The sequence below is a fragment of the Pollicipes pollicipes genome, unplaced genomic scaffold (assembly GCF_011947565.3).
Source record: "Pollicipes pollicipes isolate AB1234 unplaced genomic scaffold, Ppol_2.1 Scaffold_6686;HRSCAF=7923_pilon_pilon_pilon, whole genome shotgun sequence".
NCBI classification, from domain to species: Eukaryota; Metazoa; Arthropoda; class Thecostraca; order Pollicipedomorpha; family Pollicipedidae; genus Pollicipes; species Pollicipes pollicipes.
Genome location: NW_023596921.1, coordinates 32,066,454 through 32,092,427, shown reverse-complemented (window position 1 = coordinate 32,092,427; position 25,974 = coordinate 32,066,454). Strand labels below are relative to the sequence as shown.

The following is a 25,974-nucleotide window of genomic DNA, read 5'->3' as shown; positions in this document are numbered from 1 at the left end:
ATACAAAAAAGGCTGCAAATACGCGACATTTATCTTGCAAATTATCAATTTCATGTCATGCAGCTACGACAGTGTTACTGCTCGTTCTCCAGGATCGGTTCGGGTCATCTTGTTATGAGTCTTGTGTGTCCACAGCCATCAGCTGAGCACGTCACTTGGAATAAGTTTTTCTTCCTGTCGTGATAAGCGTGATCGTTCTTAGCCTGCCTAACAGTAGGTCAGGTAAAAAAATCGTTAAGATGGCTCCATGTCTTCCCTCTCGAGCGGCAATTGACTGCAGAGGGTGCTGCCATTTTGAGGTTATGTACACAAATGATGGTCGGGAAAATTAAGTTTGAGGTCTGTCTCAAACTGTCCACCTACTACAGCAGACAACGTGGACGGAGGCTCATCTTGCACCGCCCCAGTCCCTGCCTCCGTCAGCCCCGCGCAGGAATTGGCTGGAAGCCGGTTTAAGCAGCGAATAATCCGCTTAAGTCACTGCAATAATTTAAAATTGAGAAGGTCGACCACGTCCCGACCACGTCTACACGTTTTTCTCTTGCATGTGGTGCAAGGCCAAAGTAGCCTTTCCTCTAAAATCACAATCCAGAATATCACCGAAAAAGTCCGCCACGGCATGCGCCTGTGTCTGTTGTCATTACCGCGTTGCGACCGCACAGCTTCTTGCGAAACCTGAGCATGCCAGACGGATGTAGGAACCGGTCCATGATGACGGAATCCGGCCGTTCCCGAACGGCACCCGCTGACGTGATCTATGCACCCACGCACTGCGCCGCTTGGATGATGCCGACGACATATTCCAGTTATTCAGGAGCTTAAAACAGACACCTTGCCAAAGATCCGCCACCTGTCACGCGATAACCAGTTCGAAGCCGCGTATGCGGCCACACAGTGCGTGTCAGAGGCAGTGTGTATTTGTTCCAGATACAAACGTTCCAAATTACCCTGTACTAGCGCAATGATCGAGTCTGATCGATTCGCGAGTTAAACAACGCAAAAATACACGCAGCTGGTGAGTTGGTTCGAGACTGTAAAAACAGTCTTCACGCGCCGGGCCCACGAATCGATTGACGGGAGGATTGCGCGGGTGAGTTCAGACACGGCCCACCAAAGCCAACCCCACACATCCCGCGGTGACGGCCACAGCAGGCGCCACACAGCCGTCTTCCCGAAGAAGAGCAGCGTCTTGCGGCCCCGCCGTTCTGAGACCCGTTTCCAAACACGAGGCGTTGGACTTGAATATCGTACAATTAATCGTGAGCGCGGCATCACCGTAAAAACTGCTTCAAGCCACAACAAAAAGCGTCCGATTACATACCATAAAATTGCTGACACATGCGACCGTCTTCAGACTCGGTCGCAGCAAATACACCAATGAATTTGTCCGATATGCTACACCCAATTTCCTTTTGGGGGTGGAAGAATTCCCTACACCAGTGCAGCATGGGCTAGGCGCAGTCTGTTACCAATAGAGGAAAACGACCGATTCGTCGGAAGACGCCACAGGAGCACACATCAATATACCACCAATGCAGTTGACTCTAGCCTACCTCTGTAACCAATGTTAGCTATGTAGCTCAACAGATCCCTCACTCTGCTGATGGGGACAATGTCAGCACGCGTGCGGTTAACTCATGCCTCTTGCTCAAATCTGTGCCGATCCCTCAACCTTCACTTTCTATCCTGGAAACAAAACTTGCCCCAGATGTCACGCTCCTTACTGATGACACCTAGCTGCACCACACCGTTGTCGAAGCAACTGCAAAGTATAGTGTAGGCTGGTTTCGTCGCACAGGAAGTTTGGTCCAAGAAATACTGCGTCAAAAGGCAATCCACGCATCGAAATATACAGCCCTGAGCCCACAAATGCTGCTGGTTCAGGACGAAACTACCAATTGAGTACGAATCCGATCTCAGGCACTGCATTCCCCACAACGGAAAACAAACGTCAGCACCAGGCGGTCATTTCATGTTATTACGTGCGACGTCAAAAACATTCAGCACTCACAACTGGCAAGCTGAGGCAACTTATCCCCAATGTTCAAACCACCTGGGTGACGATGTCAGTGCCCGCCGCGAAGAGCTTTGCTCGGCAGGGACTCAGATCCCCCCGCCAATCGAACAAGCAGTTCACGACCCACGTGACCACATTTCCTGTGACCACAGATTTCGAACACGTCCATCAAACAGGCCGCTGCAGCGTAAAAACGCGTGCTGCGGTATCGGTGCAGGCAAGAGCCGGACCTTCGTCGAGGCGTCCCGCAGCTGTACCTGGCGTTAGGCGTCATCTAGCACTTCTCTGACAGTGTGCACAAGGAGGTGCTACCTTTGGTGCACAGGACACTTGTCTGCCTGCCTCTAAGGCCACATGGAACAAAATAAGGCAGTACATTTGGGGACCACCCGAAAGCAAAGATAAAAATATCAGCAAACAGGCATGAAAGTAGGCAACATATGTGTTGCAGGATATTTTCTCACTACTGTGCTGCAGACTTTCCTGCTGCACAAACTGTGTGGCTGCATTGCAGAGGATGTAAGCCACACAAAGGGCATGGGTCAGCTTCAGTCCTCTTAAAATGAAGTGATGGACTGGAGAAACTATTGCAGACCTTATGGGCAACACCCAGGGACATTTGTAGATGGTCACCAAGTCTTAGCTCTCTCAAGAGCTCCATGTAACACTTTGAGACTGAATGGTTAAAGCCTGGAGTGCTTTTCTGGGGTAGCAAACTGCTCACATATTTTCATTGGATCAATTCAAAAACATAGATGACTGGTGGTCAAGTTATGTCTACCTGGTCATGACATATTTCAAGTGTTTAAATTTGTTGCAGGCCCATGCAACATGGCACAAAAAAGGGAAAACAAGAAATCCAGGATGTGTAAAAGGCACTAACAATACCTTTGAAAAATATAGAAAATTGGGTATAGTAAAGCTCATGACACATGATGAGCTCTGGTTACACTTCACCAGCCTGGTTTAGCAAATGCTCCGATCTGATAGCCAGCTGTGATTTTTCCCAAGGTGCTGTGTTTGCAGTCACCTGTAAATACATTGCAGAAAAGCACCCAGCTTAGCATTGGCTAGCAAGTGTAAACTGCCAAATCTTGGTGGCTGTCTACATTCTAGTTTGCAAATGTATGCAAAAAATTATTTAGTGATGTTATGCATTTGACAGCAAAGCTACAAAGTTACCTCTTTCCCGGTTGTGGTATATACAGCAGATACCCACTAAGAGGAATGCTTTCTGCTTGCTTCCCTCCAGCAAAGTTTTTGCTTTGGAAGGAGTCAGATTGCAGGCATGTATGCACAAGTGGCTGATTCATAATGGGAGGGTCTTACATAGCTTGCTGAGTGCATTTGCAAGGAGCATTATGCATATAGGTAAGCCAGTATGAAGACTTATTTCTTGAAGAGTAACCAGGAGAATACAAATATATATGGAGTAATATTTTGGCAAAATGGTTTCATCAAAACAAATATTATGAACTCATCTAAGTGCACTTACTAAGAGTACTATCATTCAACCAAAGTGTACCATGCAATGGATGGATTTTTGCAGACTGGCAGATGACCTATGCAAGGACCATGTTAGTAGAGCAGCTAACTAGCTTGTGACCAATTTTAGTAGGAATGCCTTGTATTTTAGCCTCGCTTACAACTAATTTACTTGACCAGCTCCCACCAAGAAGATATGAGCAGCTAGTACATGATTGTAATGGTTCTGGTTAGGCATTCTGCCAAACAGTACCTGAAGCATTTGTGTAATAGTTATAGTTTGCCTTCAAGCAGACCCTTAGGTCATGTGACCCACCCAAAGGATAAAAACTCAGTCTGTTCCATTGGACCAGTCATCTGTGCACAGGCCAGAGATATCACGGCAGACATGCACACCACCTATTTAATGAAAGATCTTTGCCATCAACAATCAGAAATATGCTACAAAAGTTCTGCAAAGTGACAGCCTCTGTGATATCTGCTGTATGTACATGCATACATTACCAACAATTCCAAAGCCTCTGTAGTGGGGCAACAACCATGTAATTAGATAATTGGCATACAAGTTTGTAGAAACGTGCCCATCCCTGCTCAGTCTCAACATATTCATGCGTCAAATAAATGAAATATTACTCTGCTTCACATCTTCCACATGCATTTGGATGTTACAAGAATTTCAGACGTGAGACGTAGGTTAAGTACACCGAAAACTTACTGTCTTTCTCATGATTGTAGCCGACGACGACAAAGTAGTCTGCCAGCCTTGACATGATACAACACTATTCGCATATCACAAATCACAAGCTGTTTTCATGGCGGCTCTCATACGCACGCACGCTATCCGCAGATTCCACTTTATCGCCGCCCACACACCCTCGACAATCCCGAGACCGTCACCGCCTCCCTCCAACACAGCTCACAGACTCCAAGCCGATGCTCTTTTAGTGAGGATTCGTGGCGGTGGTTGGCGATAATTGTCTGAATCGCGTCGCTTTAGGATATAAACAGCCCCACCCATCGCTGCCAAGCAACGGATCTGATTGGTTAAATTCGAGGCTAAAGTAGTTTAAGGAATGCACAATCGAGACCTAAGCTGCCCACACGTGTAACTGTATTTTCTTCTTTTGCACTGATATTCATCTAATATTTCATGAAAGTGCTTCATGGGTATGAGCATGATCCAAACAGTGCAAATATGTACGAGCATGTACAAAATCGTCAGCACTCAACGCCATCCGGTAGAAGATGGTAGATTTGTCACATGAATGTCGGCAACACACATTTCAGAATCCTTGTTCTGGCCAACCTTGAGGCGCCCCTCGTCGTGTTTTGTTGTGCAGTTGCCTTGGTTGCTGGTGTGATGTTTGTCGTTAGGTGGTGTGGTGAGATTCATTCGTGACGTGCAGTCATTCGCGGGTAAGAAGCGGACCTGACGCAGGCGCTGGACAGCTGCAGTTCGGTAACCTCGCGAAGACCCAGCTTTTGGTCTTCGGAATTAAGGGTCCAAAAGCCAGCCTTCATGTTGTATGATTCGTGCACTCACTTTGGGTCTCTTCCTTGTCTTGGATTATCTTTTTAAGACTATGCCAGGCCTCATGGCCATTCCGCTGGCCTTATTACCTAGTTTAAAACGATTATCACTGTTGTGTTAACAGGGCCAACATACCAATCTGTCAACCAGAGCAATTGCTCATCCCAAGCATCTCATGGCCTTTAAGGGGTGTGAGGTGTATGCGACAGCCTCATTCTGGTCCAAAGAGGTGCTGTTCCGCTTCATTAGGGGGCAGAGACCAATACATTTGGGGTAGCACCTGTCAAATAACTAGCACCCAACATGTGAACTCTTCTTATCTATGTCAATGGTAACACTACATGCCTGTGACAAGAAATTATGTCCCTGAAGTTTCTAGCTGCCCCAAATTTCTTTGATTTTTCCTAGGCCCTTCCTCTCACAAAGTTTTGGTGAGATCTCCTATGGTTTGCCAACTGGCTAATCTTTGACCAAAGAACAATGTTAGACTTTTTTTAGACATTAGACATCTAAGCCAGCTCACTTATTGATCAAGGCAGTTATCAATGAATGTGTTTCTTTCAGGGAATTAGCACAGCTGATTCAAGCACTGACCTACACTATGGGTGGGCAGGTGTCTGTTCTGATGAGAATGCATGCCCAAAATATGGAACATCAGGCACATAGCATGACTACCTCACCAGGTAAGGTATGAGAGACTGCAGTCCAGTATTGGAAAAATGTAAATGTTTACTGTATGCTGCATATGATATTTTACACAGATCAATGTAGTTTACACACAGATCATATTCACATGCAGAGAATAACATGAATTTGTCTGGCAAGGGTGTCAGTGTGCATGCTACATTAGGAGACATTTGAAGACTTCTACCCATATTTTCTGTTTGTTTTCTTCTCACTGCCCCACTTCTCAAACAGTTAAGGTCATTACATGTAAGTTATGCTGAGATTATTTATGTTATGCCATGATGACCAGTGTTATGTCCAGCCCACCAATATTTAGGTCTGCTTAAATAATTCCATGAATGACTGGCAGGAATCAATTTTTTATTGGATATTTTTGCTAAGCTACTCCTAATCAATCTTTGTCAGACAGCTGCTGCATGCAGTTGCAATAACCAAGCCTTGAGTGGTGCTGGGCCTAGCTGGTGCTGCAGGGCAAGTGGTGCACATGGAGCTGGGTATCTGGCTGTCACCTTACTACAAAATAATCTAGTCCAGCTCCAAGTGCTCAGAAATGCACATGAACTTCTGCCATTTGTTACATGTGCTACTAGTCCCACAGTTTTGGTCTGTTGTGCTTGCATTTTTGTCCTTCCACTTGTAATGACCATTTCAGGGCTTTGGGATGGGGGAAGGGTGGTGGATAATGGTACACCAAACCATGTGCACCAGACCTGACCTGACCTGGGGGTCATCCACCAAGCCTTAGTCTGCACAGGGACCCTTATGCAGGATATGTGCTTGGTGCCCCGACAGGGTTCCTGCCATGAACACTCAAGCCCACTCATGGCTGATGTGTGTAGCTTAGACTGCCTGCCTGCCTGCTTAGCCTGGTTAGACTGGGTTTTGGATCAAATTAAATGTGGGATAAAGCAAAAGTGAGGCAAGAGGGGTCGATGCACACAATGCTGTGTTGGACTGAGCTGTTAGTCATGTCATGCCATTAGATGTGTCAGTTTCTCATGTGAGCTTCATATAATCTGCTCAGTTGTATATCAGTCTGACTTGCAGTTGCTTTATCAAAGGGACTTGCACTATTCCACGCCCATGGCAGCTTATAGCTCAATATGTTCAGCACTCAGAAATGTCAAAATTTGCTGCAAAACTCATTTTGGGCCCCAAAAGGTTTGGCCATGCATCATACCTACATCAGAGGCTTGGCTGGCTATTTGCTGCAAACCCAGGCAGGTATCACACCCCCTCACTCACGATAACACCCTCCGTTCAGCGAGCCTGACTCACTTGCTCATGTGCTCTACACTTTTTGGATGGAGTGCTCGGTTGACCCACGAGAGAGGCAGCGATCTGTTTATATCTTGTTCTCGTACTGAAAAAAACGACGAAAACGACGTGTTTCTATCGGCGCACCCAAGACGTATAACGAACCCCCGGACGATCTTCGACTGCTCCCGACCGTTTCCTAGGGTGGTAGAAAAGACATCTCGTGGGACATCTGAGGATGCACTGACCTGCTTGTGTGGCGGAGTCGAGACTGGTGTGTCTGTGCGTGCGCTTCACTGTGTTTGTCTTTTAATGACTGCCAATCACTTCCAACACACGTCCGATTCTTGGGATCGAGGTGACGGCGTGATGAGACGTGGTTGCCGGAATGCTTGTCGAGCGATCGGTTCAAGCAGGTTGTTTTATTCTTCACTGAAGCCAACACAGTTTACCCCCATTAAGAAACGTCTGTGCCATTGCGTTAAAGTCAGAGTGCGCAAATCAACGTGGGCCGAAGCCATGAAATATAGTGGATATGCCATTTCGGATGACGTTTTAACCAGAGCGTAATATGGATGGTATCCACCAAAACGTGGCGTTACGTTACGCCTTGGGTATTGTAAATGAATGGAGGATGGCATCTTGTGAAAGTTTGGGGTCTAGCCCATCCAAACTTCTGCCAAGTCCAGATGGTACGTGGAGGTGGCCTATTGAAGGCTGGTAACGTTAACACGTACGCTTCGACGTCCTCTGGCGCTGCGTACACAGCGGAAGATGAAGTCACTGAGGAGACTGCGGAGGCCGAGAAGAACAAGTTCCCCGACCTGAGCGAGCTGCCGGCCGAGCTCGGCCTGGAGGTCCTCAAACACCTGAACGCCACGGACCTGTGTCTGGCCGCCTGCGTCTGGCAGAACCTGGCCGAGGATGAGATCCTCTGGCAGGGGTGAGTCGTGCGTGTCGGGCGGTCGGATGATCGCGTCTGGTGACCCCACTTCTGACACGGCGCGGCGCGTCTGGCCATCGCTCGTCCAGCCGGCCGGCCGATCGGTTCGGACGCTCAGTACCTGTTCCGTGCCCTCTGACACCTGATCTGGACTGGTTGTGTGTCCGGAGCGCCCCGCTGTCCCTGTCCCGTGCCCTCTGGCACCTGATCTGACCGGCTGTGTGTTCTGAGCTCCCCGCTGTCCCTGTCCCGTGCCCTCTGGCACCTGATCTGACCGGCTGTGTGTCCTGAGAGCTCCCCGCTGTCCCTGTCCCGTGCCCTCTGACACCTGATCTGACGGGCTATGTGTCCTGAGAGCGCCCCGCTGTCCCTGTCCCGTGCCCTCTGACACCTGATCTGACCGGCTGTGTGTTCTGAGCGCCCCGCTGTCCCTGTCCCGTGCCGTCTGACACCTGATCTGACCGACTGTGTCCTGAGCGCCCCGCTGTCCCTGTCCTCTGCCGGCTGACGCCTGACCTGACCGGCTGTGTGTCCCTTGACCATCCCGCTGTCCCTGTCCCGTGCCCTCTGACCCTGGACCTGACGGCGCGCCGTGCGGTCAGGCTGTGCAAGGACCAGTGGGGCTACGCCAGTGTATACCGGCGACTGCGCGGCGCCGGCGGCGGCACCTCTTACCGCCACACGTTCCTCCAGCTGGACGAAGGCACGCTCACCTTCAACGCCGACGCCTTCTCAGTGAGCGCTCATCGGTAGCCAACCTCTGGTGGATCCTCAGGGGACAGTGGACTGGGCTCGGATTTACGCCGTGGCAGCCGGTTCAACCGGCTGACCGGTTGAAAATGTCTGCTTTAGTCTCTATCATTCATCCTCAAACGAGTGAGTGAGTGAAGATAAAGGCTATCGCGCAGTCCACTAATGTGTCATATGCGATGCCTCGAGCTTTTAATGAGGCACCCCACCTCAAGGTGTTCTTCAGATGTCGGATGTGTGCGGTGCCCGGGAGCGGACAGCCGGCCTCGGAGGCTAGCCATGGGTGACCCCGGCCCTCTGTCGGCCAGGGTATGCACTACTTCATCAGCCGCGGCCTGGTGGACGACGACCCGGCAGAGATCGCTATGTTCCTGCACACCAGCAGCAAGATGGACTCCAGCCAGCTACGGCGTTACTTGGACCAGCGGTGAGATCTCTGGCGCCGGGACGAACGGTAGTAGTGGTCGATGCATGGCGTGAAGGAGTGGCGAGTGCGGGAGGGGCGAGGAGGATTGAGAACTACTGGGCGAGGAGTAAAACAGTGTAGTGCGAGCCGGAACAGGGCGGGGCTACGCATTAAAGGGCGGGCGGGGAAGGTGCAAGGCGTCGACAATTTTAGCCCAGTGACGAGACAAGAAGCATCGCATTTGGTCTGTATTGAGCCCTGACAACCTCGGGTGCCGGTGGCTGAGCGCCAGTCCCAGCTGTGTGACCATGTCCCGCGAGTGAGGTCCAGCGACGCCGGCCCCGGCTCGGCCCGGCGTGAACTCCGCCGCTGACGTCGCACGCCCTCCGGCAGGCGGGACGTGATGACGCTCATCATGGACCTGCAGAACTACAGCGACCAGTTCCTGCCGGCCGCGCTGCGCAAGCTGTTCAGCAAGGTGCAGCCGCCGGAGGACCGGGGCAACTACCTGCAGACCCTGCTGGACAAGTTCTCCATCAAGTTCTGCCAGGGCAATCCCCGGCTGGGACTGTCCACGGGTGAGTCGGCGGTGCCAGCGGGGCATTTGGTGAGAGGCCCGGCCGTCTTACGGTCCGTCCTCGAGCTGACGTCTGAAATCGGAGCATGCCTGCAGCCCTCAGCAGCAGTGGTGTGATCTATAGGGCTGGTAGCCCGGCGCCCTGATAGCATTTGATCGTCACGCGAATGCAATTAGCTTGTTTTTCTATGCATAATTTGTTTAGATTTGTACTTGTTCTCACTCCGCTGTGGGTACGCTGTCCTGTGTCTATCGTGTGGCACGTGACGGGCTCCTTACGTCGCGTGTCCGGAGTTGTCTTTGAGCCGCGCGCCACGGTCTCGGCTGGTCGTGTGATTCGGTCGGTCGGTGTCCGTCGGCGGCCTCCTGACGCCGCGTCCGCCGCCAGACACGGTCTACATCCTCTGCTTCTCGCTCATCATGCTGTCCGTGGACCTGACGTCGCCGCACGTCAAGAACAAGATGTCGAAGCGCGAGTTCATCAGGAACGTGCGTCATGCGGCGGCGGTGGACGACGTGCTCAGCGGCCACCTGTACGACGACATCTACCTGCGCGGCCACATCGTCGGTCGACGACCGGCGCTCGGCTGTCGCTAGTGCCGGCCCTGCCGCCAGGGGCGCCGCTGTCGCCGCAGCTTCGCGCCGCGCCCGCCGGGAGCGCTGCAGTCGCCGCTGGTTCTCCGCGCGGCCTCCGACGACGCGGCCAGCTGCAGGAGACCGGCAGGCAGCTAGAACTATGGCAGTTTTACAACGAATTACGTGTGTGTCAGGTGTTGGCGTGGAGTTTCCGCGCCGAGTAGGAGCAGCGTTGTTATCTTGTTTTAGGCAGTGCAGGGAGTGGCCTAGATCAGGGACGGATGCTGGGTCAGCTGGGCGAAGTGCTAGCGTTGCAGCTGGAGAGCCTTGATTCGCTAACGCTACTTCGAGGCCTATAGGCTTTATCCGTGTGAGGTAGTTCATCAGACCGGAGCAGCGATCAGTGCTTAGTTGAAGTGTCAGCCAGGTGACGTAATGTTTTGGCACCGGCTGGACGGCCTGCGAGGTATCTATGCTCTGGTGCAGCGGGACCACCAGGCAGCGGCCCGGGACGAAACTGACATCCACAGAGACGACGCGCCGTGGCCTCCCATGCTTGCTTTTCACTGTCCGACCTGTGACTGGAGTACTTATTTTGTTTGACACGACGAAACGACGTGACCTTGTCCCGCCACGTTGAAGACGGACTGGATCTATTTTTATGAGACCTGACAGGTCCTGGCTGTCGTTGCTTGAATGGCGGTCTGTATGGGTCAGCACCGTCCGCTAACCGAACCGAACCCGGCGCTTGGTTCAATACTGGGCGAGACCGGAAGGACCGTGCAAGCCACAGACGGCTAGGGCAGATGCCAGCCCGGTGGCTGCCCCCCCCCCCCCTCCCCTGCGAGGCACGTGGCGGGACTGTCCCGGACTGTCTTGGTCCGCGCCGGTCCGCGCGTCTCCAGACCGCGGTCCGGACGACACCGGGATCTGCCGGAGCGGCGCCGGCCGCTGCGCGCGCTCGCAGGGCCGGCCCGGGGCGTCGTCGTCAGCGCTGCGCTGTGTCGCTTGGTGGCGTGCTCGGCCCGCGCCTTCACTAGTCATTTGTCGTTACGTGTCGCGTGCCGCTCCCGCTTCCCCTCCCCCTCCGCTGCGGGTGGCTTCCGCCCCGCGGCGCGCCGCTGTCCGCACCGCCCCCATCTACCGTGGACTCGCAGCGCTCGACGCTGTGCGGGCGCGTGTGTCTGGCTCGCGTAGCGTCGGAACCCCTCTCCGCGTCTGCTCCCGACGTCCCCCGACCGTTAACCGATCCTGGATGCTTTCGGGGGTCGTGGGAGGGCCGAGTGTCTGCCGCTGAGGGCGTCGGTTGGCTCGCGACTGCGGCAGCTGCACCTTAGCACTCTCTTCAGCTCTTCAGCACGGCACTAGCATTACTTGAGCCGCCGCGTCGTTAGGCGAGGCGTTGGTAGGCCGCGGTGGTGAGCGGTCCGACGTAAGATGCTAGGCTCGTGCAGCGCGGCGGCGGGCCTCGTTCAGTATCAGACCCGGTGGTGGTACACCTACCCGGCATTACACCCCGGCCAGAGGACCGCTTCCGCGTTGGACTGATGTGCCGTGTGTCCCACGCGACGTAAGTCCGCCGCCGGTCTGCTGTGAAGGTGCCATGTTATCCACTGCGCAGCGTGCGGTGTGAGTAGCGAGCGTAGTTCCGTGAGGACGGTTTGTGATCGGCTCGTGCCGGTTAGAGCGTGGCTGCTTGTGCGGGCTCGCGCTGCCCGCCTGGGGAGCACGTGCACCGGTGGGGCGGTGCGCTCCGTGTCTGTCGACAGCGGCCGGAGCCGAGGCGCGTCGCCAGCCGACCCGCACGTCTCCGCTGGCTGCGCTAGCCGTGGTCGGCGCCCGTCCGTGGCAGACTCCGCTCCCTCGCTGCCGGCGCCGTGAACGTGCAATTCAGGGACTGTGATGCGCCGCAACTGACGGCAGGTGAACATCTGCTGGAGCTACCGGCATCACCGGTGCGAGCTGGCCGCCCGGTTGTGACGCGTTGGCTGCTGCCTGCGCGCGTTCGATGCTTAGGGATCTCTGAATGTCTGCCCGCTGGCGACCGAGGGCCGATTTTATCAGCAATGAGCGATGGAAGATGGCAGTGGACGGGATGGGAACCAAGGGCGTGTGCTCCTTCCCACTTACGTTGCGGAGGAGATCGCGGTGTTTTGGGCCGTTGTTTGTGTTTGTATTATTTTGTTAACGCTCTGATGCCACTGACCAGATCGATTTACTTGTATTTGACCCGTTTCTTTGTTAATCCTTGAAGGCTTTTACCTAGCCACTCTACTTAATATATTTCGTCATATTAGTTATCGCAATGTTGATGTGAACTGCTGACTGATCGTCTAAGTCACGTGACTCGCCGCGTGACCGGGACGGTTTCCCACTGACGTCAAAAGTGGGCAGAACCAACCAATCAGCAGCAACATTACAGGCTATTGTTGGCACCGTCGTAGAATGCTGAAAGAAGTTGGCGTGTAAAAGGTGCTCGGAAATCATCTTTTCAGGCAAAATTGCAAAAATGTATGTCATTTCAGCAAGTGCCAGCGTAGCGGCTACCGCGCCTGCCGTGCGCGTTCTCCACCGATGCGCACAAGGCCAAGACAAAAGGCTGCCAGGACCACGTGCGGTCATCCAGTGAACCACAAGCCCTGCCGTTGCGCGGTGCACGCCGTTACTTGCCAGCGGCCCCCTTGTGCCGCGGGGTTGTGTCCAGTCTCCTCTGTGCCCTTCAGGCCACGGGGCCGTTCACGGCTCCGCTCGGCGCAATCGGGGGGGGGGGGGGGGGGGTAATCGTGCCAGCGGAAATCACGTCACGCCAGCACGCATGTATTGAGACTGGAGGGCAGCGCCGGAAGCCCGGGAAGCCGGACCGTCGCCGCCACGCCTCCGTCGACGGCCGGAGAGACGAGCAAACACACCGCACTGTGACGCGTGCACAAGCAAGACGGCTCGCACGCTCGATGGCTCGAATTCGTAAGCCTGATCTATGGGGCATTTTGCACACACTCCAACAGACGAGCCATGTGTAAATGACTAGCAAGTAAAGCTCTTCCACCCACGCCCAAACATATCGCCGCAACGTTTGCGGTTTTCTCCGAGCACAACACTAACACGGCAAGATGCGGACGGTCATTTAGTGGACGGATACCAACTGAAGACGAAGCGTATCTTGCGGACCTGGACTGCCAGCTCTCACTGGCCGGGCGTGTAGTCCGTCATGATGGTGTACTGCATGCTGTACGCGTGCGGCTGCGGCGGGTAGTAGTCATCGGCGTACACCTGAAATGGCAACACAAGCATGGCCACCGACGTGACGGGTGGTGATAGCGTGCCCGCTTGTGGTGCCTCGCGCTAACAGCGCCGATCAGGGCCGCAGCCGGGGTTTTCTGAGCGCGGGGCTGGAGCTCAGCAAGCATTTGTAAGAGAGCCGAAGGGGCGGTCTATGACGCTGCAAGAGAATGGGCCAAGAAGGGCGGGCGGGGGAGCAGGGTCCTCACCTCTGACTGCATCCCTGTGGTGGATATCATGTCCATGTGCATATCATATACATGTTCGACTAAAACGTGAAAATGCAGCATCTCCGATAACCAACACGTTTTATACGCGTTGTACACGATGGACTTGATCAGCATCGCGATGCCCGTCTGATGCTGCTGAATTTTACATCTAGCTGAATTTAGTCTACGGGTCGCAGGGGCGATGCCCCGTCAATTTAAAATCAGCGCAAGTCCTCGGCAGTGCAAGGGTTAAAAGCACCAGCCTTGCGAAACAGCACGCAGCGTACATGTACCGCACCTGAGGCGGTGCGCACCAGGAGTTCTCCTTGTCGCCGCTGGAGTCCAGCGTCGCACCGTTCACGTGACCTCGACTGACGTCATCGGCTGCTAACAGCTGCCGCAGATGGTCGATGTACTCAATCGCCTTATGCAACGTCTTCACTTTGCTGATTCGCTTTCCTCTGGAACATATAGGCACATGTAGTGAAACACGCAGAAGATTTTGAAGGGAGAATCTCCCCTTCCTTGTACTTGTCACTTATTGTTGCATCAGACGCATACGAGTTAATCAGCAATACCAGTTTTCTTGAAATCCGCCCGCATATTCCTGAATTGCAATCTGAAGTAGCCGACCCCGCAGGACAACCATCACCTGACTCCCTGCTCACCACTATGAAAAAAATGCATTTCATTTGCCTTGTTTTGTTCCGTAATGTTTGCAACACCCCAATGTGTCAAAACGTTTGTGTAGGAAATACTACGAAGGCTTGAAACATTCTGCTCAGGCAAAAAGATATGCAAACACGAAGCTATCATCGCGTGAATTCAACGAAACGTTAAACTGTGGCTTTAATTTCTTTCCTACGACATTTACCACAGAAGCTCTGTTCGAGGCGCACTTTGCCTTTGGAAGTAGGAGTATCGCATGATCCGTGTGATGCACTGGTTCATACTTCAAACAAACAACTTCTCGATAACAGGCCCTTGCCCGCTGGTCGCGACTGCAGGGGAAAAGCGTAGTTTCGTTGCAGTGTTGACAGCGTATGTTGGACTTGAAAATAATTAAAATTGTATCCTTATTATGTTTGGACGGTGCCTCAATGGCACTATCAAGTTCCGTTATTAAATTAACGAATCCTGCGGTTTCACCAGAATATATTTCGACATGCCCTAAAGGTGTGACACTTCTACTAAACCAATATCCGAGCTTCGTTCTAAAACTGCTGTTTAAGCCGGCGCCGTGACGCACCGACATGGCCGTTTACGTCTTCCTCAGCGCCGGCAGGCATTTACCATCCGTCCTGGGAGACACTGGCACCCTCCGCATCCCGTTAAAGGCAAAGGTCTCCTAGGAATCCAAAGACGTCTTGAAGTGATAACCAATCTGGCGATATCCCATTCAGTCCTCCGTTGGTGTCCATTGTGTCCGTGGATGCGGGCCCTTCTGAAGTAAATACACGTCTTTGGTAGGACAAGTATCGTAGGTGGTATCATCAATTTGCTTTTGATTTGTTGCGAGTAAAACCCGATGCATTCCACTCTTCTGCTTGTTCTGGGAGACAATCAATTAAGATATTTGCTCAGCGCTGTTGTCCCGTAAACCTTATTGCGCGATCTATCGTTAAAGGACAAAAGCAAACAAGCTGTCGATGTACTGAAATTGTCCCACTAGGATGGTGCTTCCAACGTGATTGCAAAAGCGAGGGAGAAATCTGCTTTCAGTGTCATCCTTCCATGTACAAAAAAGCTATCACATTGACAGGCGAGTCGAAAGCCGCAAAACAGGCACTCCAGGTCCGCAAGAATGTGCATATATATATATATATATATATATATATATATATATATATATATATATATATAATATACATCTATAGATAGAGAGAGAGAGAGAGAGAGAGAGAGAGAGAGAGAGAGAGAGAGAGAGAGAGAGAGAGAGAGAGAGAGAGAGAGAGAGAGAGAGAGAGAGAGAGAGAGAGAGAGAGAGAGAGAGAGAGAGAGAGAGAGAGAGAGAGGAGAGAGAGAGAGAGAGAGAGAGAGAGAGAGAGAGAGAGAGAGGTGGGGGAGAGAGATAAATAGATTCTGCTTGGACAAATAGACACTGCTAAACTTGTCAGTCTCTCAAGACGCATGATGAAACAATTTACTTCCTGCAATCGAAGAACCACTGAGAACAGCGTCAGGCAGGCCCCATACTGACGGCAGATATGCGCCCCGGTGACACCCTTGGCATTAACTGTATGTCCACCGGTGCATTATGAACTGTAGACCACATAGGTGGTGTCTAACATGGCTGAACACATGGGAGCGGAGGACGTTGTCCAAGAAAGCGGTAAGAAGAGGAGACTCGGAGGCACTCTGAGTTTATTCTTTCCATGCATCACCGTAAGCCTATACCTAAATTTTTACAAATGTTTAGGGGGTCGCGTCACCCTATGACGTGATATTTTACACACCTCTGACATGAAATTTTGAGTTTTAAGATCGTGTCATGAAAGGTAACACGAGTTGACATTATGTACCACACAAGCTGACGTCAGCCATCGGGTGAGTTGATATAAGGCGTAACGCGAGTTGACGCCATACTTAAGTTGACTTGTTCATTTCAACGTTTTTTTCTGCAGTGGGTGGAGTCTTTGGAAAATGCAAATTATGCTCCTTGCAATGTACGACGGGGGACGAACGCAGTATATCTTTTGAGAACTTCAAGCCGTTGTATGTTAAGTTTTAGTGCAATAGCAAAAAAGCATGGGTGCCGATTTGGCCCCCTATGACACAAGGGCCATCTATCAATGGTGCTAACCTGCAGCATCACGCTCACAGGACATACCGGCAATGTGTCCTGCGTGGCATAGGACGAGCGAAGTAACAGCATGTTGGAGCATTATCAGTACGCTAGTAACCGATCACTGAAACCCAGGCGAACGAATCTAGTCGCCTTTCGAACGCACGCAAGCGGGTTCCACTCATTTCGCAGCGTATCATAGAGGATAACTGGTCTTGGGGAATCGCCCATCCGAACTTACCACCATGACACTTCCATCTGCTCAGGGCAAGTCAGATTCTTAGACTGAACGTTTATCGATTACACCGAGTCTTCAGAAGAAACTCGAAGGCCGGAGATAGTGTGTACGCGTTAATTCCGCCAATTCACAGAAGGCGTTGCTTGAGAAAGGTGAGGCTGGCAGTAAACGTGGCCGAGTTTTGCTGTACCTTCAAGCAATTTACAAAGGAGTGGACTGGTATACACTATGCAGTCGCTTTTAAGTCACCCTGCTCCGGCTGCAGGTGTCTGACGTTATTCTAAAACAGCGCTTCATACCGGTTGATCTTTGGTTTGTGCCTCAGTGTGCGCCCATGCAGCAGGCAAAATGGGCCAGCAGGACTCATCCTTCTGTTAAAGGCCTTTTTGCGCTGGCCTATACTCTATCCTGTGTTGACCTCTCGTGTCACCGTGAACCGCGGTTACCGATGACAAATTGCTCTGTATCAACTGTTCGATAACGCTGCAATGTTCCAGAAGGGCAAACCCGGTGGCGTAAAGGAAAATCTACCATGAATGCGAAAATGAATGCAAATCTTTTGAATAATGTTGTATTTGTCGCTTAAATTACTAGCCGCCATATTATTCATGTTTGCGAATCATAAAAATTGTCAAAACATCAACCTTACTGCGCGGGGCAAAGCTCTGAAGAGCTCTAAACTTCACGCTCATTTGACATGAGGACAAGCTCGACCTTCAGTGTCACGTTTATTATTGCCAGAGGGCCACTTGTCGTCACAATCCGGGGTCGTCCTGTACCACCGGTGTGCTGGACTGGATGTTTTATACACAATGCATGGACAAATTGCATTGAGCACGATCAATGCTGCAGTGCTCATCACGGAGTGCTTCGTGTCTCTACTCGTGACCACAAAACTCCTGACAAACACCTGCCGGAAACGGCCAGGCCAGGAATGGCTCGCCATTACCGGCCGGTAATTTATTCCCCCAAATCAAGGCATTTGCGATCTTATCTCCCTCAGTGCCAATAAAGGTCTGCACCCACCCAGTCGACGGAGGGAGGGAGGCAGGGGGTCACAGAGGGCGCATGCCTGCGCCCCTTCGGTCCGTAACAAAGATCAGCAGCCCGATAGGGAGTCCAAAGGGCCTAAGGGCTGACCGGAGGTCATTTTCAGATGCCCCGTGCCGCACGGCCGGGCCTTTAAATATCACTTAGAAGGCCTCTTGCACCGCTTGGGATCCTCTGAACCAATGCAGGTCTCTATGTCGGTCAGAGACCACGACCACCGAATAGCCGACTCCGTGTCCGTTTAGGCCCTGGGGGCCTATTTCCCAAGCAACGACAGGGCCAGGACCCGCGATTTACATTTGTTGGTGTCCGTGAGACAATGAGGGAACCCAATGTGTCGATCAGACAACCACAATGCTTAACGGGGGTCCTGTGCAGGCCAGTGGCCACCAACACCGAAAAGTAAGCTCCGTGTCGGACCACGCCATGTGGGACCATTTCCTTAGCAGGGACAAAGCCTGGGCCCGCGATTTACATGTGTCAAGGCTCGTGAAACAATGAGGCCCCAATGCGTTGGTCAGGGGCCCAAAGTGCCCGCATTGTCAGAAGCAGGGGGGCCCGTTTGCAAAAGGACCTGAATTAGCGTGGGATACATTTGCTGAACGGGGACAATGACGGTACCCGGAATGTCAGAAGGCCTCTTGCGTTGGGCGGGGAGGTCTGACAATGAAATGAGGTGTGGGAACTTACGACGAAAGAGCCCACAGTGAAGCAATGGACGGGTCCTGTGCGGGGGCGGCGCCGCGGGTTTTGAGTTGGGGGCAGGATCTTCCAGGGGGTCTCCTGAGCAAAATGAAGCCTCTTCATAGGAGGACCCCTAGACAGTGTCATATTCCGGGGAAAGGGACACCGAGGGCATGTGTTATGTGCCCCGTATCAATTTGCTAAATATATTATATCCAAGTAATATCCAGAATGAGGGCTTCTGATTCTCCAGTAAACGGTATCACCTCCTTAAACAATGACTCCTGCTCCAGAAAATAGCCTCCTGATGCATATAGAGCCTTCACATCCAAACAAGCGTGCTTCCAATTGACGGAGGGTCTCCAAATCTAGCCAAGGAGCCTGACCTCATTTTTCCAAAGCAGGACATCCCGATTTAGAACCGCGGCCATCCGATGGATGAAAGAAGTCCCCTTTTCCAAAATCGGGGCCTCCTGAATATAGAGCGTGTCTCGTAACTCAGAACAGGGACCTCCTAATTCATAACGGGGACCTCCCGAGTCACAATGAGCCTCATTACATTGCAATGGGTCTACAAAATCCAGAGCATTGGCTACCTTATTCATACAGATGGCCTCATCATCCAGAAAACCAATCCCTTGATGCATCGAAGGGCCTTTTGGGCCCAGATTATTTCTCCCTTTGGTTCAGTTTTGGTGGCCTCATTGCTGTGAAGTGTGGTAATTTATCGCTACTTATAATGCCTTTAATTTGGGAAAAATGGGTCTCCCAACACGTTTCAGCGGAAAGAACATCTCATTGACCCTTGCCAGCCAGCGGTGGGGGGAACTACTCCTACCCGCCCCCCCCCCTCCCCCCCCCCTGTTGCGTCGTCCCTGGTTCTGTGTCAGTTAGGGGCCCCAGTGCCAAGGAGGCCCTCCACTACATTTTATTTCGAGGTCTGATGAGCCGCGCTGGAGTCCCTGCGCCAATCTGACTGACCCTTACGCCCGTAAGGGATGCTTCTGCGCCCGTGAGGGCTTCTGCGCTGATCCGGGTCCAACTGGCTTGATCAGGGGACCTCTTGCATCAGGGAGGGGACAGATGCGTCATGTATCCCTCTGAGGGCTTTTGAATCGACCAGGGGGCCCGGCCCCCTTTTCGTCCGAAAGACAGCTGAAAGGTACGCTGGGTGGGGAAGGAAGAGTCCTTTAGCCCATGACCAGGAAAGGTAAGGTGTTTTACAGTATGCTGCCCACGGAGCCCCTCGCCCGCGAAAGGTAAGGTGTTCCACAGTGTGCTGCCCACGGAGCCTCTCGCCCACGAAAGGTAAGGTGTTCCACAGTGTGCTACCCACGGAGCCCCTCGCCCAGGAAAGGTAAGGTGTCTCCTTCGTGTTCTATACGGTGGATTCGAATGAGGTCAAATCTTTGTATCAGCATGACCTGCCTACGTTTGCATGGGGATGACCATTCCTTTTCAGAATCGGTTGGAGAAACCAATCGTGTAAAAAAAACTGAGTGTTCGCACGCGCGAGCTTTAGCAGCAAAAACATCGATGTCCGGTGTTGTAGTTTTCGCCAAACCAGCGGAGTTGGCCGCCGCAGATAATAACATACGGTGGGCGCTGGACGCGCGAAACGACCATGTGTCGCGAAAGAATTCTTCCGTCAGTCTCACAAAATCATTTGTTACGTTTCAAACATGGACTGGGGCGTATATTTCACCTGTAGAATTTTGGGAATGTCCTCTGAGTAGTCAGAGCAAGACGAAAATTGAGATGCCACCATAGCTCTAAGGGTTCGCAGTGCTCTAAATGATAATCCGTTCACGTTACCAAAGTCTAATGTTAGCCACGGGAGCAACGCTGCGCGGCCTGGGGAGACTGCAACTGTCGGTGCGTCTGTTTATAAGACTTGTGGGCGCCTACATTCAGAACTGATCTATAGTTGTTTCAATGTTCCATTCTGAATAAGGGTTGAACGCCTTTAGACGAACATGATAAGGACAAGTCAGTACAACTTTTCGACCCCATTCCAATCTAGAAGCTACGTTCAATCCGGGGGGTTCTCCTTAATATCTCTGTGGACCCACCCACCCACCCAACCCCCCCCAAAAAAAAAATCGGCGAGGCCCTTGACGGCTATCAGCTTAGAGAAATTCCACTGAACCAGAGTAAATTGAACAGCGCCGGTGGGTTATTCAATGCAGTTAGTTAACGTTCGGTTTCTTCAGTTTATTGCATTTTCTGGTAGCTTCTGGATCCGGTTGCAGCTGAAAAAGGTGACACATTAAAATAAGTGAAGAATGCCATGCTCTCTCGAAACAAGCGGGCCAAATCTGGCATTTTGGGTGGGGACTGGGGTTTTTGGGCACGATCAGCAGCAACACGGCCAGCAGAAGTACTAGGAGCAGCAGCAGGAGCACTACTAACAGCAGCACCAGCACCAGAGAGAGAGCAGCAGTAGCAAGGGTGAGAACAGGACCCGGAATAGAAGCAGGGGCGCGAGCAGCAGAAGTACCAGCGGCAACGGACGCACCAGGAGCCCCAGCAGCGACGGCGGTGACAAGAGCATCAGCATCAACAGTAGCGAGAAATGTTGAAGGTCATCAATCTATCGAGGAAATTAACGTCCTCTGAATTGTCTCTATCAAAGTTGAATTGCCCCTAATAAAGATATACATCAGTTGATAAAAAGTAGATGGCATGACTTCTTTCTGGTAGGTCACGCTTAACAAGTCTTCTGGAATTCATGGAACATGTTACTAGTCAGATACATGAACGCAATAGTTTAGACGTCGTTTATCTATATTTAAGTAAGGCAGTTGATAAGGTGCCATACCAACGTCTCTTATCTCGGCTAAAATTGCATGGTATTGCAGGAAAAGTTTTTGGCTGAGTAGGGGCTCTGCTGCAAGACAGAAAGCAAAGAGAAGTGCTCAATGGTACGAAATATCCGTGGGGGCTAGTAGAGAGCGAGGTTCCACAGGGGTCGGAGTTGGATGCGTTGCTCTTTATAATTTGTGTGAATAGTTTTGCGATAGGATTAGAAAGTAAGGTACTTAAACTTACTGACGACAATGAATTACAGGGGAGTCGCAAAAGGCAGAGCAGGTGAAACTTGACATAGAGAAACTGGTGACCTGGGCTTGTCTGTGGCAGATGTAATCTGATTATGATAAGTGTGAGGCATTTAGGTGGTTCTGGCAGTGAGGGCATTAGCTATAAATTGGAAGACCGGTGGTTGGACCAGATCGAGGACGGAAACCACTTGGTTATACACACAGGTTATAATTTTCACGAGTTTAAGGGCCGAAAAGCATTGTGGGGCTCCTAGGGGCAAGCCACTTCGGATGCTGGGTTTTATTAACAGAGAAGTCCATTCCAAGGGACGAAATGTTATCAAAAAGTTGTACTTAGCCTATGTCAAACCACACCTAAAGTATTGCGTACAGATTTGCCGCCCCCCGCTTCCAAGAAGATATAGATAGGCTTGAGAGAGTACAGCGAAAAGCAACTAAGATGATAAATGGGATTGGCAGCTTAGAATATAAGGATAGGCCTAGGGTCTTGGATTTGTACTCACTGAAATGCCATAGACTTAGAGGGGATTTCAAGATAACGAAAGAGATAGACAAAGTAGATCTACAAGCAGCATTGGAAATTTAGGCCGAGGCTTAGAGAAAGCCACTTTTAATCAGCAAAAGGCAGAAGTAAAGCTACGGAGAGGCAGGTGTCATCTAGTTAAGAATAGTGAAACATTGAAATGGACTGCCAAACGAAGTTGTAGGAAGTCCTTCCCCAGTAACATTATAAAACCATTTGCACGAGTTCTAATGATCTCATTTATGGCCAAATTCAGGCAGGTCAGGCGGTAAGATTAGTTCAAGAATGGGTTAGACACCTAGGGTAGGCTAACCTGAATGGTCCCTCGTGGCTCTTTCTTGGTCCGACGTCTTCATGTCTACATGTCTTTAGGTTTTAAACAAAGGCTAGAACTTTGTCCAGATTAAGAAGCCATGAACTACTGAAATGATCGCCGACCTTCAAGAGCGGGAACGTTTGATGCGCCTACGGGGGTACTGGCACAGGAGACAGGACCAGAGGCCAAAGGTGACTTATCTAGAAAAGCAAATCTAGCACTCCGTGATCTGATCGAAGACTAGGTGCATAATTTCTATTCTAGTGTACCACTGCAGGAGGGGATTGCAGCGTGCCAATCGGCTATAGACCAACTGCATTACCAAAAAATCGAACAGAGGGCACACTGAAAATTACTGAGCTAGTTGTAAGGAACAACAGCATTCTCCTGTTTTCAGACGCGTACTTCGTGCAAGTTGAAGGCATTGCTGTAGGCTAAACAAAAACTAGGGCCAAATTTTGCGTGTTTTGGGGGGCGTGGAAGCCAGAACTTCATGAGAAATCAAGCCTCCAACCGGCAGCTTACATGCGTGGCATTTTTGGAGCATGGCTGCACAGTCAGCAGGCATTAAAACAGTATCATAGCGTTTCAAACAGCATAAACAAAACATTCAGGCAAACGTTCGTCATTTGGAAACTGACATACAATTCTGAGGCAAAATGCAGGACCAAAGACGACGATATTGAAGCTGATTTGTTTTCAAAAGCATCCGACGACAAAAGCCACTTCCATTTTCATCAAACCATTCTTACCGCCCAAAAATTGCTGTGCGTTTAGGATTAACTATGTGACTGCTCCATAAATACTGTAAAAGTTGGTGGCTTGGACATGCTGTGGAACAAAAATGTGGTACCTAGGAGGCTCAGAGACACAGTAAGTGGATTGATAAGTTGGGAACATCGCATCTTCATGAGGGACTCAACGAATAACATATGATCTACAAAGCGTGTCAACGAAGTGTCCTAGGGTAGGGCTACCCCACAACTATCGCACATGCGTCGATTATGAGTTTGCGATAGGGCGCGGGAAGAACGGGTTGTCCAAAGTGAAGCAAGCTGAAATGGAACTGAAACCTCTAAGGGCAGAATGTTGGTATTCCACTACGAACTGGCAGAGCAGGACGTATACATACATACATACATACATATATATATATATATATATATATATATATATATATATATATATATATATATATAGGTAGGTAGATCAAGTAACCAAGGCAGAAACGATTGATATTTTTTAATCACATTTTTATGGCACATTTCATCCGGGTTAGTGTAAAGTGAGGATCGAAATGAAGGCACAAGAAGTGCGCTGGCCATTTTGTTTTCTCGGTCAGCCTGAAATTAACACAATTCCTGAAAACGATGGACCAAATAAGATTCTGTCGCAGCATGTATGTTGCTGCCCGTTGAATTCGGCTTCATTTACTCTATTACAAACCAGCAGGACATCTTCCTCTGCCGAGCGGGGTCAAAAATGGTCGAGATCTGGCTTGTCGTGCGCTCGCACCATTCTCGTCATCGAATCTCACAGGTGTGCGCACCGGGAAGTGACATTTGAGAATGGACTCAGAAAGGCGAAATCGGCCACTCATTGGTGCACTACGGGCTTCGCAATAGGATGGACAGCATCAAGTAACGTCTTATGGCTTTAAAGGATTCGTAGATGGCACGATCACCTACACTAGAGCGACTGACCACGCGTGTCAATTTTGTGTTGCGGGTGGTGGGGGTGGTGATGTATGACATCAATAAGTCGCAAGCGCAGGCAGCGTAATATTTCACGAATGTACCGTTCACATTGTCACACAAACTGAGCACAAGCATCAAACATTGTCAGTGCATGCACCGCTCAAAGACACCAGTTCTCGACTCCCTCCACCCGGCATTACCTGCTCTCCAGCGGCACCACCTTGCTCAATCTGGCTGAACGCCACGTTAACTGCCTGCACGCGGCGTCTCTCGCGGGCGTTTCTGCGCTGCACCAGGTGCACGGGCTTCTCCTTGTGCGCCGCGTGCTTCACCACGGCCCCACTGCGCCTCCTGCACGTGCGCAGCAGCTTGCGTTCGCGCCCTGCGGGGTCAGGGGTCACGCCGCCACCGCCGCCCCAGGCGTCCCACCCCGTCCTGACCCCCGGCGCCGCCGGCGAACATACAGGCCGAACGCGACGGCGGCGGGTGGCCGTGCTTGGTCATAGCGTACCGCGACTGTGGCGGCACGGACGGAACGACGAAAGGCTGGCGGGTCTGAAGGAGAGCGCGGGGCTATAGCCGGCGGCGTTGTGCGGCCAAAGCCGGTGCCGTCGACGCCAGACTGGTTCGTCAGGGCTCCATTTTTTGCCGAGGTCTCGTTATTGGCCGGCCGGTCGGCTCTCGGCCAATCACAGCTGGCCGTCGTGTTACCCTCATTACGAATTGATGAACCCTCTCTAATAAACCCGCATCACGGCGGCGAAGGGGACCGGCCACCTGCCACAGCGGAAGCGAATTCGCCGGGCGCATTCACCCATTCGCGGCACGCGCGCGGCCAAAGTCGAGCCGCGCGGACTCCGCGCCGGCTCGGTGCGAGGTGTGATAGAATCTGGCATCGGATCTTCCTATTGAAAAATCGACCCTCCCGTGTTCGCACATATTCGGGTTAACAGGCAAAGGCAAACTTTGGGATTACGCATCATCAGAGTGCAATTAAATCTTCGCTTCAGACGGAATTAAAAGTGGCAGCCAACAGGCCGCGTCACACGATGGTCGGAGAGCCCTGAAAGGCTACGCGAAATGCCTCTCGGAAGCGCATGCACGCAGGCCGTCACACGACATGATGACAAGATGGTATGAATAATGCCCTTTATGAAATCGGCAATTTTACAAATGTGTTTACCTAGTGTGAGTAATGTTCCAGCCTAATCACGCATCGTTTGGACAATGTGTGGTTATGAACGCATTCACGCACGGCCGACCGTCGTCTATATGCAAATCCAGCAGACAGAAATTGGTTCGTGACGAATTTCAACAACGTATCATGAACAATGCTAAGTTGTTAGCTGCGTTGAAATAAAACACACGCCTAAGGGCTACCAGTTTTAGGCTACGAGTCGATTTTGGCCTCTTCGTTACATCCTCAATTAGAAACAGTTCTTGTGGCCATGAGAGATAGTGTAACATAGCTCGCATTTGCGTTTTCGATCAAAGCGAATATTCCACATTTGAAAATACTGAAGCAAACATCAGGTACGATGAAGTAACTTCACTTATAAGTTTGGTATAATTTTAAGCGGAAAAGACTGTTCTAGATAAACCATTTTTATGTTAGTAAGCCTGTTCTTCAACTCGTCATCATTTGATTACGTCATCGTGCCCTGCACAACATTGACTGAGAGCCAGCTGATGGCCATTGTATCCGGAAATCGTGCTCACGAACGCCATATATGAACGACTCGACTATTATACTTTTAATGGCATTGATCACCGCATAGCCAATGGAATAACTTAATTCAAATGTCGTTGGCTTAAGTCTTGAGAAGGCAAGGCTGTGAACTGTATTGAATGATTTTCAAGATGGCAATTTCAGCTCAACCCCCCCCCCCCATACAATGTGAA

General features: G+C 51.2%; 2 protein-coding genes across 2 annotated transcripts in view; one reads left to right on the top strand and one right to left on the bottom strand.

The window, feature by feature from the left end:
* Window positions 1–4,821: 4,821 nt before the first annotated feature.
* LOC119108511 (F-box only protein 8) lies at window positions 4,822–12,525 on the top strand. Its single transcript, XM_037232083.1, has 7 exons — window positions 4,822–4,918; window positions 5,598–5,716; window positions 7,746–7,920; window positions 8,523–8,655; window positions 8,979–9,097; window positions 9,470–9,654; window positions 10,042–12,525. The coding sequence occupies exons 2-7, from the start codon at window positions 5,635–5,637 to the stop codon at window positions 10,248–10,250; spliced, it is 903 nt and encodes a 300-aa protein (XP_037087978.1). The 5' UTR covers window positions 4,822–4,918; window positions 5,598–5,634; the 3' UTR covers window positions 10,251–12,525.
* A 508-nt stretch (window positions 12,526–13,033) lies between these two features.
* LOC119108187 (uncharacterized) overlaps window positions 13,034–25,974 on the bottom strand; it is a 17,077-nt gene continuing 4,136 nt past the window's right edge. Inside the window, exons 8-11 of the mRNA XM_037231764.1 lie at window positions 24,347–24,454; window positions 24,273–24,306; window positions 14,016–14,178; window positions 13,034–13,499 (exon numbers count right to left, since the gene is read on the bottom strand). Of these exons, the coding sequence (XP_037087659.1) occupies window positions 13,413–13,499; window positions 14,016–14,178; window positions 24,273–24,306; window positions 24,347–24,454 (392 nt within the window). The 3' untranslated portion in view covers window positions 13,034–13,412. The remainder of the gene's footprint in view (window positions 13,500–14,015; window positions 14,179–24,272; window positions 24,307–24,346; window positions 24,455–25,974) is intronic.